General features: G+C 39.7%; 2 protein-coding genes across 2 annotated transcripts; one reads left to right on the top strand and one right to left on the bottom strand.

The window, feature by feature from the left end:
- Positions 1 to 5173: 5173 nt before the first annotated feature.
- Positions 5174 to 6034, top strand: LOC131262701 (succinate dehydrogenase assembly factor 3, mitochondrial). The gene is made up of 4 exons (XM_058264760.1): positions 5174 to 5387; positions 5453 to 5562; positions 5646 to 5827; positions 5920 to 6034. The coding sequence occupies exons 1-3, from the start codon at positions 5330 to 5332 to the stop codon at positions 5799 to 5801; spliced, it is 324 nt and encodes a 107-aa protein (XP_058120743.1). The 5' UTR covers positions 5174 to 5329; the 3' UTR covers positions 5802 to 5827; positions 5920 to 6034.
- Positions 5821 to 6553, bottom strand: LOC131262700 (dihydrofolate reductase). The gene is made up of 2 exons (XM_058264759.1): positions 6399 to 6553; positions 5821 to 6332 (listed from the first exon to the last, which is right to left on the bottom strand). Exons 1-2 carry the CDS (start codon positions 6476 to 6478, stop codon positions 5855 to 5857), a joined length of 558 nt encoding a protein of 185 aa, XP_058120742.1. The 5' UTR covers positions 6479 to 6553; the 3' UTR covers positions 5821 to 5854.
- Between the last annotated feature and the right edge of the window lie 10665 nt (positions 6554 to 17218).

Here is a 17218-nt window from a genome sequence, read left to right as displayed (position 1 = left end):
AATAACGTAAATGAAAACATACCAACATATAGAAATTCTGTCGAAGGATTCTTTATTCTATCGAGTGTTGCTTTGAAGAGACCGCACGAGAATGCTTCGAATGCTTTTGAAATCATACATTTTGGATCATCTAAAACACAATCATTTCTGAGGCGATTGAGATGATATAAATATTATTGCATAGGTATTTAGTGGAACTATCTTTTGTCTGAATGATGCACTTGGCTAGAAATAACCATTAAGGAGCAATTTTGTTTTATTTCTTCTCTTTATTGTGCATCGATAATAGATTTGAAAGCGTCAATGTTGTTTACATTGGAAAATGTTCTACCGTTGGTGGCAGCGCTGGTGCCGGTAAATAAACTTTCCGTTCAAACTGTAACGGTTTATGCTTTGCATCCGTCGCTTTATTTCATTTTTCATGCAAAGTTTCACTCAAGAGCGGGTTGAAAAATTTCGGCGCTGCAGCGCGAATGCGACGGAGCATAAGTCAGTCGCTTCGTCTCGCTCCGATCCACGGGGATAGGCCTGAGTTCATTCAAAATTGGTAGTAGGGCCACGTTGGATTCATTTTGAATGATAACGCTGTCATAATTGTTTTTGAAACATAATAAATGCTACTCTTCTTAGAACAAACTTGGGTAAATCAGTTAGTCTACATATTCCCAAAAAGGACTAGATTGTTCGTGTTGTTTGAATACGATTAGAAGAATAATGTCAACTATACTGATATTTTCATGTAAATTCTTCATTGAATTAAACACATCATATGAAAAATCGGCATTAGATGAGAATGTATGATATGACGGATTGGGACTCGGGTTCGAAGATCCGGATCTCAAAATGGATTTGAATCGAAAGATTCGAATCCCTGTAGGCATTCAGTTTCCCCATCAATAAAACTGACAGCTTTTGAAACAAAAAATACTGACAGCTTTTGCAAAACCAAGGCTGCAACCTATAAGGTTGAGTCATATTGATCGTTTTAACAGGTAAACATAGCGCCATCTTGGAATTTGTGATAACCAAAACAATCATTCGTAATGAACGTTTGAATTCAATTCGCGGTAAAAACCCAAATGAAGTCCTCCAGCCGAAATCACTGTCGTGGCTACACCATTTGTGAGCGGATATACCTAAAAGGTATGCAACGGGTGGAACACATGCCGTTGTGTGAACCGTTTGAATTGAATGTCTTATTAAATTAACCGTCACCCGTTCAACCACCTACCCGGGTAGTTTTTGGAGTTTTGCTTTGTTCTAACTTTTGATTGGATTGACGTATCGGCATGAAATTTTTAGAATGCCTAGAAAAACTCATTTTCTATCGTTTTGCTAAAGAAACAAATTTTTCCAAGGAATTTAAATAATTTTTATTTGCGTTTTTCGGTTGATACCCCTCAAACGTTCAACCGGACTACCCGGGTAGTCCATACATTTTGTATGGGAGACTCCGTTTTCCTGTACTTAAGACTTAATAACTTTTTATCTAGACGTCGGATCGATTTGAAATTTTCAGTGAGGTACTTGAGAGTGTTTCCAAAAATATTGTATAATTTTTATATTTTTAAAAATTCATTAAGTATGTTAATTTGAGGTTCCAAAAAATTTCACCATACACATTTACTACCATTTATCTGTGTAGTTCATATATTTGACATAGAAGATTGCTTTTCTGTATTTTAGTACTGATGTATTTGCTCGTAGATACTTAACTACTTTAAATTTTTTGGAAAATTGCATAAAATATCATAAAAATTAATAAACTCACAGTCGCTTCATGCTATCTTCATGCTTCAACTGGGAACAGAGTTTTGTCCGTTATTTAATTCTATTTTCGTCAGAAATGCTGTTCCTAGTAATTCTTCTATAAGTCTGTTCGGTTTTATCTATTCTAAGGATTGAGTTTTTCCATAACGCTCACTTTTACTCAGCTTTTGTTGTACTTTGAATCACACACATAGGCGATTAGAAGCGGATTAATATACGTGTTTGTGGCGTACATTTTCTGAACAAAATGATGTGAAGCATACTTGTATTTAATATTAGATTAAGATTTTTATACCTAAACGTAAGGCATAAATATTTAAATTATCGAATTCGTGTTTTCGAATGAAACAATCCTACTTGAACATTGAACATTTCTAAAACACTTTTGGAAAAAAAATTGAATAATTTTCTGAAAATTTCAAGCAATTCAGCTTCAATGATCAAAGATATGTATACTGAAATACAGAAAATGCAAACTCCTATATAAAATGTTGAAGCTACACAGGTTTGGGTCATAGATGTGAAGGGTGAAATTTTTTGGAACCTCAAATTAACATAGTTAATGAATTTTTAAAATTATAAATGTTATACAATATTTTGAGAAACACCTTCAAGTATCTTCACTAAAAATTTCAAATCGATCCGACGTCTAGAAAAAAAATTATTAAGTCTTAAGTACAGGAAAACGGAGTCTCCCATACAAAATGTATGGACTACCCGGGTAGTCCGGTTGAACGTCTACGTATGTAGGTTTGGTTGAACGGGTGACGGTTAAAGATTATGGTTTTACTGGACAGTATGTACAATATGAACTCCCTCATGCATTACTTGCATGAGTTTATGAAAATTCGGATACTCAATTAACCTAGGGGCGCTGTACGTGGGGGGCCCACGGGTCCTCCTGAATTCACAATTTTATAACATGCTTACAGCATGATGGGTTGAAAAATTGACAGCTTCATAGATTTTGATGATCTTCTAGAAAGATATTGTTACAATTGGAACCAATTTAATATTTATCTAACTAAAAATAATCGACTTTAACACTATAAAAAAGATTCGGGCGCATTGATATTTGAAATCAGAGTGATAGTTAATCTTCTTTCTAGTGGGCCAAAAGCTCCACACTAACCCTAGTTTCAAGTAGTGAATTCCGCCGGATGATGTTTGGTCTGTATTTTAGTACTGATGTATTTGCTCGTAGATACTTAACTACTTTAAATTTTTTGGAAAATTGCATAAAATATCATAAAAATTAATAAACTCACAGTCGCTTCATGCTATCTTCATGCTTCAACTGGGAACAGAGTTTTGTCCGTTATTTAATTCTATTTTCGTCAGAAATGCTGTTCCTAGTAATTCTTCTATAAGTCTGTTCGGTTTTATCTATTCTAAGGATTGAGTTTTTCCATAACGCTCACTTTTACTCAGCTTTTGTTGTACTTTGAATCACACACATAGGCGATTAGAAGCGGATTAATATACGTGTTTGTGGCGTACATTTTCTGAACAAAATGATGTGAAGCATACTTGTATTTAATATTAGATTAAGATTTTTATACCTAAACGTAAGGCATAAATATTTAAATTATCGAATTCGTGTTTTCGAATGAAACAATCCTACTTGAACATTGAACATTTCTAAAACACTTTTGGAAAAAAAATTGAATAATTTTCTGAAAATTTCAAGCAATTCAGCTTCAATGATCAAAGATATGTATACTGAAATACAGAAAATGCAAACTCCTATATAAAATGTTGAAGCTACACAGGTTTGGGTCATAGATGTGAAGGGTGAAATTTTTTGGAACCTCAAATTAACATAGTTAATGAATTTTTAAAATTATAAATGTTATACAATATTTTGAGAAACACCTTCAAGTATCTTCACTAAAAATTTCAAATCGATCCGACGTCTAGAAAAAAAATTATTAAGTCTTAAGTACAGGAAAACGGAGTCTCCCATACAAAATGTATGGACTACCCGGGTAGTCCGGTTGAACGTCTACGTATGTAGGTTTGGTTGAACGGGTGACGGTTAAAGATTATGGTTTTACTGGACAGTATGTACAATATGAACTCCCTCATGCATTACTTGCATGAGTTTATGAAAATTCGGATACTCAATTAACCTAGGGGCGCTGTACGTGGGGGGCCCACGGGTCCTCCTGAATTCACAATTTTATAACATGCTTACAGCATGATGGGTTGAAAAATTGACAGCTTCATAGATTTTGATGATCTTCTAGAAAGATATTGTTACAATTGGAACCAATTTAATATTTATCTAACTAAAAATAATCGACTTTAACACTATAAAAAAGATTCGGGCGCATTGATATTTGAAATCAGAGTGATAGTTAATCTTCTTTCTAGTGGGCCAAAAGCTCCACACTAACCCTAGTTTCAAGTAGTGAATTCCGCCGGATGATGTTTGGTCGGAAGTTTGGCAGCACTGGTAATGTTTACGTAAGCTCAAAACATCAGCTATCTGGTATCTAAATAAATGCCTTAAAACTCTTGCACACCTGAGCAATGCCTGCCAAGGTAATACCAAAGCAATACTTGACAACCTCTGTTTTTCTGTCAGAATAGCTTACCTTGGCATTGCTCATGTGTGAAGTATCAGCGCAAGTTGTCGACAAGTTGGCGACGACAACATTGTTTTAAATTTCATTCTATACTCGTTTTTACATTAAAAATAAACAACACCAGTTGTGTTTGAATGCGAATGGTTGTTTACGCTTGGTATACTGGTTTGTTTACCATTTCTGTACTAGGTAATATTGAATTGTCAAACATTGGCGAGGTTGCAACCAAAATTTTTTGGTTGAGCAAGATTTGGTTGCAAACTTTTCCGACAGATGGCGATACCATAGAATCTGCATATTGGCAGTGAAAGTTGGCGCCAACATTGGCAATGTGTGCAAGAACTTTTAAAGTTTTAAAGTTCTTGCACTTTTAAAGTTTTAAAGTTCTTGCACACATTGCCAATGTTGGCGCCAACTTTCACTGCCAATATGCAGATTCTATGGTATCGCCATCTGTCGGAAAAGTTTGCAACCAAATCTTGCTCAACCAAAAAATTTTGGTTGCAACCTCGCCAATGTTTGACAATTCAATATTACCTAGTACAGAAATGGTAAACAAACCAGTATACCAAGCATAAACAACCATTCGCATTCAAACACAACTGGTGTTGTTTATTTTTAATGTAAAAACGAGTATAGAATGAAATTTAAAACAATGTTGTCGTCGCCAACTTGTCGACAACTTGCGCTGATACTTCACACATGAGCAATGCCAAGGTAAGCTATTCTGACAGAAAAACAGAGGTTGTCAAGTATTGCTTTGGTATTACCTTGGCAGGCATTGCTCAGGTGTGCAAGAGTTTTTAGGCAACTTGCCGGTCCTTAACCTTCAGAGGTCTACATTCAGGTCAGGTTAGCTGGCGAAGGCCCAGGAAGCTGGATTCAACAGCCGTACTGGTGTAAATCCTCGCAGAAGAAAAAGAAGAAGGTATCTAAATAGGTTTGATAAGCACAGCAAACTTGCAAAAATGAATCATGGACAGAAAGTTAGAGTTCTGTACAAAACAATTCTTCGGTTGCATCGGGGTAAGCGACGGTTGTTTCTTGTGCACAGGCGTCCGATGTCACACTAAATTTCTATCACCTACTAGGTATGCCACCTGCACTACAGGAAATGGGTAACAATTATGTGAAGGATGAATTCAAAAGACACAAAAACTGTTCTCCGATGGAAAGCCAAAAGTTTATGAGTGAATGGGCGGTATGTTGATTGCGTATGATTGTTGTTCTTTATTGTTTGCCTAAACATTTATAAACTATATTTACTGCATAAAATCTCAACAGGGTTATGCGTTAAATTTGGCACAACAGTTGGGACTGCGTGGGAAACCTGGACCGATAGGAATGATTGGTGAAGATCTGACGGAAAGCCAATTGCAACATTTCCGAGACGAACAAATAGCGCAGCTCTACGAATTGCTTGTAGAAGCCAAACGATGATGATCCAGTTTGCGTATCAGTGGAATGTGAGTGGCCGACACCGTTAAGGATGCCTAATGTTTCTGCTCGTAAATTTTGTATTCATATGGAATTCCGTTCTCCTCCTGCACCTCACTAGGAACATCCTCGTCGTTAGCAACGATCGCAAAGGATTTAGGTATCTCAGGGAAGAACGCATCGCATTCAAAATGCTTTTTGATTTCCGTCAAATACACTCGATGGCAACGAGCGGATTCCATGGCTTCTTTGTACACGCTGCTTCCACCAACGATCCAAATATTCTCAATATCTTTCCCATAATCGGTGGTGTCCAGCTTATGTAGTGCCTCTTGGAGACTTTTGCACACAAGCACATCCGAAGGAAACGTATAACTGGAAGAGTTTCGGGTGAGCACGATGTTTAACCTTTCCGGCAATGGCCTTTTGGTTTCCGGGACGCCGAAATAAGTTTTTCTACCCATGATGACAGCGTTTCGTTTGTCTGCGTCAAGGACTTTTTTCGTCATGCGGGAAAAGTACTTCAATTCATGCCTAAAAGATTAAAAAATAAAGCATTTTTGCAAACAAGGATATGGCAAATAAAACAATAATTCTCACTTGAGCTTCCACGGCAGGTCTCCATTAATTCCGATGCCTCGGTTTTCACAAGCTGCAACAATGCAACTAAACTTGGACATTTTGTTTGTGAACGAAAGAAGAAAGTGAAATATTAGCGTCTCGCCAAGCCGAGTCAGCTGTTGTAATGCGGTATGTTATCTTACTAGTGGTGACAGAGTCGGAATCAAAGTGATTACTATTCAGGTGGGTTCATCCCGAACAAATCGCCTTAATTTTATTAGAAAAATAAAGAAAATTTTTGACAATCGTTCCCTGTTTTGTTTACGTATTCAATTGGTCAGTTATTGTTATTTTCAAAAATTTTTGTTGTTATTTTTAATAGTGAGGAACATGCTGTTGATATCGAGTTTATCTATTTTTTGTCCAAATAGTGCGTAGAATGTGAAAAAACGCGTGTTCAATGTTATTTGACGTAGGTCGTTTGGCCGTGCGGTGCACACAATTGCCTCGCGATGGCCATCAGATTAGCGTAAGCGATATTGCGAACTTACTTAAGTTAATTTAACAGCAAGAGTAATCGTTTAAACTACTTCCGGTACCTTTTTTACACATTATTGGTAAACAAAACAGGGAACGATTGAAAAAAAATAGTTTCAATATGGCGGCCACAACCAGGCCTTCGAGCTCACCTCTCTTAGGCCGCTAATAGACGGCGCGCGTCCGACGCGTCCGCGTCCCGAATGTTATCGAACATCAGTCAAAATGGGGTCTAATTGACGTTTAACGAATTGTCATTTAGGTTCATCCAGACGATGGCAATCTTTTCGTCAATCTTTCGCACACATTCAAACATGGTTGTCAGCCATGTGCAAAAATGGCGGATTCTGTCCAGACGATGGCAATCAATGTTCATCAATGTTTCCAACAATGTTCAAGGTTTCTAAACATTTTTCATGGCATATAGTTACAGGTGAACGTCGATTATCCGGGGGTGTCGGGACCGGGAGGTCCACGGATAATCGAATTCCACGGATAATCGAACATATACGTAAAATTCGTTAATACCTGGTTTGAGTCTCGGCTAGTTCACTTTTAACCAGTTCCATTTAGTGGATTAATCATAAAAAATGGTTGAATTATTTTTCTATGGTAGTTTTTATTGCTATTTTGATCCGACAAATTTTATTTGACACATTATTGCTAAAACATTTTGTGAACAAACCTGAAATTCATGGAAATATTTCAACCCGGTTGTGCAGTTGTCAGTTGCAAGACACCCGGATAATCCGCCCCCCGGTTAATCCGGCCCCGGATAATCGACGTCCGACTGTATCTTGTAAAATATGTATCAATAGAAAGTAACAACATATGGTAACTAGTTAACATCACAAAAGTGAATTTAATTAGTGGCATGATAGTAAAACTGAACCAACACTTGCCCAAATTAAACTGACTCGTTCTAATTAATAATTTACTTAAGGTTCGTACAGGATATAGCTTAGCTTCGTTACCTTGTTGAATGCCAAACGGATCGCTGTCAACATTGCTCGTCAATGTTTCCAGCTTATCCATCGACCCATGGATAGCTCGTCAATTCGTTCGGCAATGTTGCTTGGCACACACATACAGTCAACGAAATCGTGTACGAATACGGTAAACGTCAACATTGCCGAGAAACATTGCTGTCGTCTGGATGAACCTTTTACCCGCGTGGGACGCGCATCGTCTAGCTAACCACCCGCCATTTTGAACGCGCGTCGCCAGCTTAAAAACATTTTATTTTAAGTATTTAAGAAGAAAAACTCATTCTTTCTTAGCGTGGCAGGTGTGATGTGTGTTTTTATACAACATCCACTCAACGAACTAATTATAACTGATCATTTATATTGAAACGTCAACGGACGCGCTAGCGCCTGGAACGCAGAGTTGCTTGCTCGAAGCAACTCTGCGTCCAGGCAGGCGCGTCGGCTAGCGCGTGCCGTAAGTGAGAAGATGTCAGTTTGACAGATTGTAGATAACATTCGGGACACGCACGCGTCGGACGCGCGCCGTCTATTATCGGCCTTAGAACCCACCTTGATCGGAATTCCTGCCGAATTCCATTGCGTACCAATCCGTTGACGGATTCCAAAGAATTGGATCGTATTCGACGGATTCGGATCAGATTTGAATTGTTTGGAACTCGCTCTGATTCGATTCTGATTTGTTTTGATTCCTAATTGATCCGAATTTATTTGAATTTGATGTGACTCGATTCAGACACGAGGTAAGTCGAATTAGTCACGTCACGAGTCGATGTAGAGACAAAGTGATTGATTTCAGTTTACTAGAATCGAAAGCTGGATAGAATGGATTGGACCAAGGTGGGTTCTAAGTGATAGTAATCACTGTATCACTGTAGGTGGGAAAGTAATCACTTTGGATTGGGCATAGCTGGAGTTTTTCTCGCAATTAACTTAACCCTTGTTTCTCCAAAAGTTGGTGCTTGGTGGGTACCAAGATGATTAAATACTGAACTTATAGTGTGTATTTATCTTGGTGGGTACCCAAGGAGAACCCAAATAACCATTTGCGTGCTTTAACCTCGCGATGAGTTGATATCCGTTCAAAAACCGAGGGTTATCCGTTCAACGGATAGTTGTGACAATAGCAGCGGCATCCGTGCAATTTTTGAGAGGTGAGCGCGCGAGAGCCCCAGACCCGAGAGTTACTTCCGAGAGATTTTTCTTTCGCTTCTACGCGCGGCTGTGACGTCACAACCCTTGCGCGAATGACTACACTGGACGAAGTTTGTTGTTGCGTTTTCATCTTTTTATTTCTCGATTTCTTGTGAATCCAATAACACCGAAAACTAAGTTAACATCGATGATCCATCAAGAACAGCATACACACTATACAATAAACTATTTCGTATGAAATACACACACTTCACTGCAGAGCTTACCTGCTAGTTGAGGAAGTTTTTTGCTCAGCTTCTATCGGTCAGGTGCGTTGCTCCGGAACTTATCATTCTGCGTAAAAAGATGTCTCCAACTAGCTAGGATCGTAGATTGAATAGTTGATAGCTGATTGAATACCAGATATACTACCCTGCAACAGATGAAATGTAAAAATTATATGTAATTATCGCCGAAAAACTTTAGCGAACTTACCGTGTTGCTTGTTTACGTCGATCTGGCAAAATCGCTCTACGCATGTGATGAACGCAGCGAAGGAGTAAAAAATATTCACGTCTCCATCGTTCTAATGGAGAAATGCAAGCTCATGCTTGAAGCGACGGAGCACGCAGCGACCGATGCACGCAGCGACGGATACACGCAGTGACTGAGACAAACGCACATCGCGATGTTCCGCAATGGAAAATTTTGAGCTCGGTGCGCTCCTCGTGTACGGGAGAGAGCGCGATGCAGGGTGCGCGCGTTCGATCACCCAAAAAAGATCTCTCCATCGAAAAATACGAGAACGGGATCGAAAAATTTGGCTAAGTTCGCGAGCGACGGGTCTTCGCCACTATCGCGGCATCTGCGCACGGCAATCATCGAGGGTGGCATCGCAAAAATCGGCTAAGTCCGAGAGAGCTGGTTTTTTTTTGTATGGAGTTTTCTCTGGCATGCTCAATTTTCAAAAAGAACCCATCCCAGGCTGGTTGGGAACCGTGCTGCACTCTCCTACCAAAGGTGTACAGTAGATATCCGACATACGCGGTACTCGACAAACGGGATTCGGAGATACGCGGTTTTCAAAATTTGACAGTAGATTGGGTTTTTTACATCGATGTAAATTCTTGAGATGTACAACCACACAAATCAACTCAAGATTTTTATTTCATTAATTGCAATTTATGTTGTTTGAATACGCTTGAATTGCATTAATATTAATGCACAAAGTAAAAGTTTGAATATTCTATGATACATGTAAACAAGAACTCGATCGCTTAACTCCTAGTATACGCTATGTGTCAAGCACTATTCGAGATACGTGGCAAATTCGAGATACGCGGATTTCTCTGGTCCCCATTATCCGCGAAAGTCGGATATCGACTGTACATGTTTACCAACAAACACCTTGCCAAATGTATTTTTGGTAGGCTTTTTGACATGTACACCTTAAAACTGGCCAAAAGTGTATTTTTGGTAGGCAGGTACACCCCGCATTCTACCAAAGATGTATTTTTGGTAGGCTTTGATGGCATGTACACCTCCTAACCTACCAACGGTGTTTTTTTTTGTGGGCACTGGTGTTTCGTGAAGAACTTGCTGTCAAAGTTTGGTCAACTAGCAGGCTGTGTTTTTCTACCCCATTTGTTATTTGTTTTTTGTTATAACCGTGTAGTGTACGAAACGGACCGAGTTGTTAGAATGAAACGCAGTAGCACAGTTATCGGTGGCGGTTGGACATTATCGGTTGTTACAGGGAGTCATATAGCATCGGTGGCGGGATAGCGGCGCATGGATCGATCGATTCGGGGTGGTTAACCGGGGCTCAGTTAACTCGCACCAGACGGTAAGTAAGTGTGTATAAACCAACAGCAGATTCTTAGCAGCAGTTCTTATTGATGATTTTCAATATCTCGACAAGGAAGAACATCAACGCGTTCTGATTGTTTTCGCTGGCCATGGTGGAGTGGTGCTGCACATCGTACATCGAAACTGCCTACTACGATCCGGGGTCGCTGTTAGCCAGCACGAACCAGAGGAGGTCCCGGACGATTTCTGGATGTTTCACCTGATATGCCGAACCGGACGATGATTATAATAAAACAAACAAAAATATTTTCCTGTATGAAAATAATTATTTTGGAAAGAAAAGATATCCTGAACCCAACTCATATGAATTACTGCGAATGGGTATACGTTTTTTGCCACGTATAGTCAGAAATAGGTGTTATAAACGCACTGTCACGTCAAAAGCGTTCTCTTTTGAAGCGTCCCGCAAGTATAAAGAGAACTGCTGCAAAAGAAGGGGTAAAAGAATTCTGAAAATGTGTTTTGCCATGTAGTCAGAAATAGGTGTTATAAACGTACAGTCACGTTGTCAAAAGAGTTCCTTTTTGAGGTGTATCGCAAGTGTAAACAGAATTGTTTTTACACTTCTTTTCAGAATTCTGTTTACACTTAGATTGCATAGGAAATCTGATGCAAAAGAAGTGTAAAAAGAATTCTGAAAAGAAGAGCGGGCAGTTCTGAAGAGAATTCTTTTACACCTGCATAACACCAAAATTTCTCGTTGGGTATATATATACCCAAGGAGAACCTTGCTGCACTTTCCTACCAAAGGTGTACATGACTACCAAAAAGAATCTTGCCAAGTGTATTTTTGGTAGGCATGGACTCCTCATAACCTACCAATAATTGTTTTTTGGAAGGCACCGCAGTGGAAAGAGGAACTGGCTGTCAAACCTTTGTTTGTTTACTGTTTACTGTTTACTGTGCAAGTCTGGCCAACTAGCAAGCATTCGACCGTGTTTTTACCAGCGTATTCGTTGTTTCATTAGCTGTTAGATTTTTCTTATAGCCATTGTTACCGGGTGTAACATAGTATCGGTGGCCAGTGTTCGATAGCAGCGCTTGGATCGACCGACTCGTGGTGGTTAACCCGGGCCGTGTTAACTCGCATCAGACAGTAAGTACGTGTGTAAGAACCCACAGCAGAGAGTTCTTACTGATGATGATTTGTCCGCACTTTTCACACATTTCAGTGTCTCGACAAGGCGGAAGAAGCGGCTTGAAATAAACATCAATGCGTTCTACGTGTTTTCGCTGGCCATGACGGAGTGGTGCTGCACATCGTACATCGAAGGAGCCTGTTACGATCCATGGTCGCTGTTTGCCAGCAAGAACCAGAGGAGGGGTCGGACGATTTCTGAATATTTCCCCTGATTGCCATTTCGAACCGGACGATATGTATATATTATTATCGATGTATCAAAATAACAAAACAAACAAACATATTTTCCTGCATGAAAATAATTATTTTGGGAAAGAAAAGATATCCTGAACCCAGCTCATATAATTTACTACGAATGGGTCTACGTTGTTTGCCACATATAGTCAGAAATAGGTGTTATAAACGCACTGTCACGTCAAAAGCGTTCTCTTTTGAAGCGTCCCGCAAGTATAAAGAGAACTGCTGCAAAAGAAGGGGTAAAAGAATTCTGAAAAGAAGAGCGGGCAGTTCTGAAGAGAATTCTTTTACCCCAAAATAACGCCAAAATTTCTCGTTGGGACATTCACTGCCCTGCGAACGGTTTTGCTCGAATCAGTTCATTTTACAGGCAAGGGGTAGGGATAATCCCACCTCCGCGACCTTCTACTGTGGACAAGAACAAGATAGCTGCTATTGGTGCTATGCCCTGACTCTTTCTTCCTCATTGGGTCATGCATTTGCGATTAATGCGGAATAAAGACCGGTTGATGGTATGCGTGAAGCGGAAGGCATATGCATTGTATGCGTGTTTAAGATTCTCTTCCAATGCTTTCTGCTATGTGCAAAAAGAGTATGCCTCAAATGTGCTATCTCTTTCACTCTTATTGGACCTGTGTTTGTTTGTATGTGTTACGACTTTTTTTCTATGTTATTAGCACAGTTGATTGCTGAGCAATGTAGAGGTCTCCAGATTTACAAACGTTCGAAATTGGTATCAATCGCTGCACGGTTCTGTTTGTTTCAATAATGTGAATGGCGATTATTCACCAAAGGCTTTGGCTCACTTCTTTGGACTTCTTTGAAATCCGATGAACCTTTACTCAAGCTGACACGAGCATACGCAAATTGAATTTACCTTAATCAACCCGTACAACCTGCATACAGCGATTACCGGCATTATTCCGGTTGTTGTGTTAATGTGATAACGCATTGCTACCATATTTCAACCCATTGCAATTCATTAATTTTCAATTGTTATTTTAATGTAGTTCATTCATTTATTCAATTCCATAGTAAAACGTACGAAGAAAAAAGAAAATGAAGAAGTAAAACGACAAATTAAGAAATTACTTAGTTTCATGCATGCAATTTCATTCCATTAGCTTGACGCAATTTCATTCTGCAATCAAAACAATCCCCATGCATGCATCGAACACATACACCATTCATATCATTGACTACGAACAGCTGTGAGCGAAACCATCCGTGCTCACACCTGAGCGGACCAAAGTCGTGCGCCGTGATGGGAGAAAGAATTGAACGTCATGGAAAACGATGTTCGTTCCTCCTAGGTTAATATTGAATGTTAAACCTCGGGCATCGATAACTGACAAATAGCCCAGAGTGATTATTGCACTGGCTTATCCTATCGAGACAACATGACGACAAAATAGTAGAAAAAGACGCATTGTTGAGAATTGAAGACGAGCTGGGAGAAAGAGTGGGACTGGGCATAGTAGAGAGCGGAATACGAGAGCAACTATGTTTTTGCTCTCTTTTTGCCTGGCGCGCTTGGTGTGCGTGCCACATCTGACTCAACGTTGTGTGCGTGTAATCTGACCCCCGTTAAGGTCAGATAAGGGAGGGTCCGAAAGAAAAAGGCAAAAACCTGCTCGATTTTCAGTGTACCGCCGTTCACTGGGTTCGTGCTGTCCACCAAAATCGGCTATTCTTTTTTGATCGAAAAAGGTTCGCGATCTCTGCTCGATTCACTAACACATTCAAGAAAAGGTTCGCCGAGCGTCCAAATTCGAGCAGGGTTCGTCTCGTGTGACCGTACCTAAAGATGCCTGCTTTACATTTTTTTTATGTGACTTTGTTAAAAGGATAAAACGTTATTTAAGATGTTTTAGAAAGTGCATGCTGTATAAGGATTCCGACGCCGGTAAAGGAGAATTTGTTCTTATTTTTTTGCTAATACGGTAAACTGTCAATAATAATATTCCACTACGTGATTAATACAATTACCGCGGAGGCGATATTTTGGTTACATTTTATTGCTAAGGTCCTCAACTAAAGACATACAACACATATTTGACTAAAATGGAACCCGAACATTGAATCTACTTTAACACCCTTACTCGGATCTGACTCAGGATAATTCGTGCAGTCAAGCGTTTTTATCGGCCAGGTACGAGTAGACCTATGCACCCAACGATACATTTTGAGGTGCTGTAAAGGCGAGGGTGTTAATTACCCAGGGATTTTACTACCCTTGGCACTTATTTCTGTTTGTCTCCCATCGCATTGTCTTCGCGTCGTTTCTTGTGTTTCACATAGTTTAGATTTTGAATTGGTTAAACCATTCGGGAAGATACTGCTTTAGGGAGAGAATGGGAAGGTTTATGGGTTCGTATGGAGAAATGCTATGGGGTATGGAGCTTCTGATTTGACATATGCGAATGTTTTCGACTTTCTCTAATGTAAATAGTAAAGACAGAAAATCAAATATCCCATTGAAGCTGCATTGCATTTAGATTAGCGTGGGAGCTAACTTAAGTGAGCAAATAAAATCCTCCTCCGGTGGAGGACCCTATTTCTTCACTGTTCTCAAATTTGTTTTATTACAATATTTATCCCAATAGTTTTCCTATTCGCTTTTACAATTATGAGCTGAGAACCGGAGAATTATGGAACAGATGAGTGAGTATGAGTGAATAAAAATTTTTCTTTTAAATTATTTACATAAAATTCGAAATGTGAAGGAATTCAGTCAACAAATAATAGGAAACTTATTGTATGACCAATGGCCCTTGCTATGATGTAATTATTCAAATTGCTTCTTTGATAGTGGTTACGATGTACACTTTGACAGTTGTTTCATTTAAATTTATTATGTATAAGCCTATTTTTCCTCATGTTGATCATTGTCATAGAGGATTCTGTAAAAAAAACCTTTAATGATAGTATAACAAAAAAAGTTCTTCAAGTTCATGTCCATTCTTAGATTTAAATCAAAATGAAACACATCCTATGTCAGAAACTCGTCGATCGCAAAACTTCGACACCTCCAAAAGCCGGCATGCAAAACCGTCCGGTCTCCCGTTCTGTCTCAACTCGGTAGCAATAAATGTGGTTTTGGAAAAGCTTCAATCACCCGCTGGCCTAAGTCCATGTTTTATGACAACACGTTACACCGTGAAGCCATTAGTGAGGTATCAGAGGTCCTACCGGGCTCAAGGTCCTCTCCGAGAATGAGAGATACCGTACACCGTAACGAAGGGAATATCCTGGTCGGAAGTGCAATAGGCAGCAAGAGACTTGGGAGCAACATGAGAGCATAATGAATCTGTTTGGATTCGTAGGCAGGCAGATCAACCCGGGTTCAACCGACCGAGTCGTTTATTCCGAGTATTTTGCCTTTTGCTCCTCCTTTCATGGCAACAAAACAAGCAAACAGAGCGTACCCGAGAACCTAATCCTCTCGAAGTGCACATCCCGAAACCGTAACTGGGGCCCAACCGATGCAGCGGGCGGTCTCGGGTCTCTGACAGGGCCGCTTGAAGCAAATAAAAGGCAGTGAATAAAGCCCACTTTAAGCGCACTAATTCGTCATAGCTTCCAGCGGGTCCCTCAGCAGTGGTAGCCATAATCAAACCAACCATCAGCTTTGTAAATATGTGCTAATTTATGATACCCACCCTCGCTGCATGCACGCTGGTCGGTGCGGCAGGACACAATTGGTCAATCTGATCTTTTCGCTTGCACTCACCAGCATGCCTACCATCTGCAAGGCAAGGCTCGGAGCATGAAGTGGTGGAAACATGTCCGAGTTTACACACAACACTTCCTTGCGCACCAACAACACCGACAGTGCGTGAAAAATTGGCACCAAATATAAATATGCACCTATGTCTGGCACCACAGCGAAACCACTAGTCTTTTCGTACGCTGCGGTAACATCACTAGCAAGGAGCAAGCACGATGGAAGAATGCAACGGTTACCGCTATAGTACGCAGAGCAGTATCTGAACCCTTGTACATGCATTTTGACTTATAGTTAGTTTTTTGATGTCGTATACGAACGATTATAGCCTTTGCTGTACAAGTAAATGTGATTACGGAAGTTGTTGTTTCTTCAGAACCATTCTATATATGGATTACAACTTCATTTGATAGAAAATGTAATTTACAAAATCTGTGTTAAATAAATTAAAACCGTTTGTTTAAGAGCTCCTCACGGACCTAAGGCCACAAGACAGCAGGGCATTACACAGCCGAGAAGGTAACAAGACTCATGTGTTTTTAACGTTCGTTACCGTGGGTTTACAGATATGGGGGCCCTTAGCTGGAAAATGAACAAGATCCCTGTGCTATACCATAAAAAATGGTTTCTCGATGTTTAATTTCATCAATTTTATCAAACAATTCTTATCGAATAAATCGATTTTTTACATTAGGTAATTATACTTTCCCTTTTAAAATCCGCTTTAACACGTTTGAACACGTATCTCGTTTTAGAACAAATAAAGAGTTTCATGTGGGATGATATGCTGGGTTGGTAGCATATAACAGGGTATGCCAAAAACACATTAATCGATATCAGATGGATAAAACTAAAGATAGGATGAAAGTCTTACAACACATTATTTTATTCCTTCTTCTTCTTCTTGGCGTAACGACCTTGTTGGTCATACCTGCCCGTTAAGGGCTTACGAGACTTTTACCATATGTGTACGTGAATAGTCAGTCTTCTCGTTCAGGGGAGGGTCCGGTCTCGGTTGGGATTCGAACCCACGTCGTCGAGGTGGTGAGCTAATTTTCTAACCGGCGGTACAGCTCGGCTGTCGCGGACCCCCATCTTGGTGGTGGATCTTTTATTCCTATACTTTATATTTTCCAAAAGCTTTATGTTTTGCTGCAAATACATGCTTGTTTTAATTGATTTACTATAATGCTTAGTTTACACGAGGCGCAAAACTCTGAAAATACAG

Source organism: Anopheles coustani, chromosome 2, assembly GCF_943734705.1.
Source record: "Anopheles coustani chromosome 2, idAnoCousDA_361_x.2, whole genome shotgun sequence".
In the NCBI taxonomy this organism is placed as follows: Eukaryota; Metazoa; Arthropoda; class Insecta; order Diptera; family Culicidae; genus Anopheles; species Anopheles coustani.
This window is presented reverse-complemented; position numbering and strand designations above follow the sequence as displayed.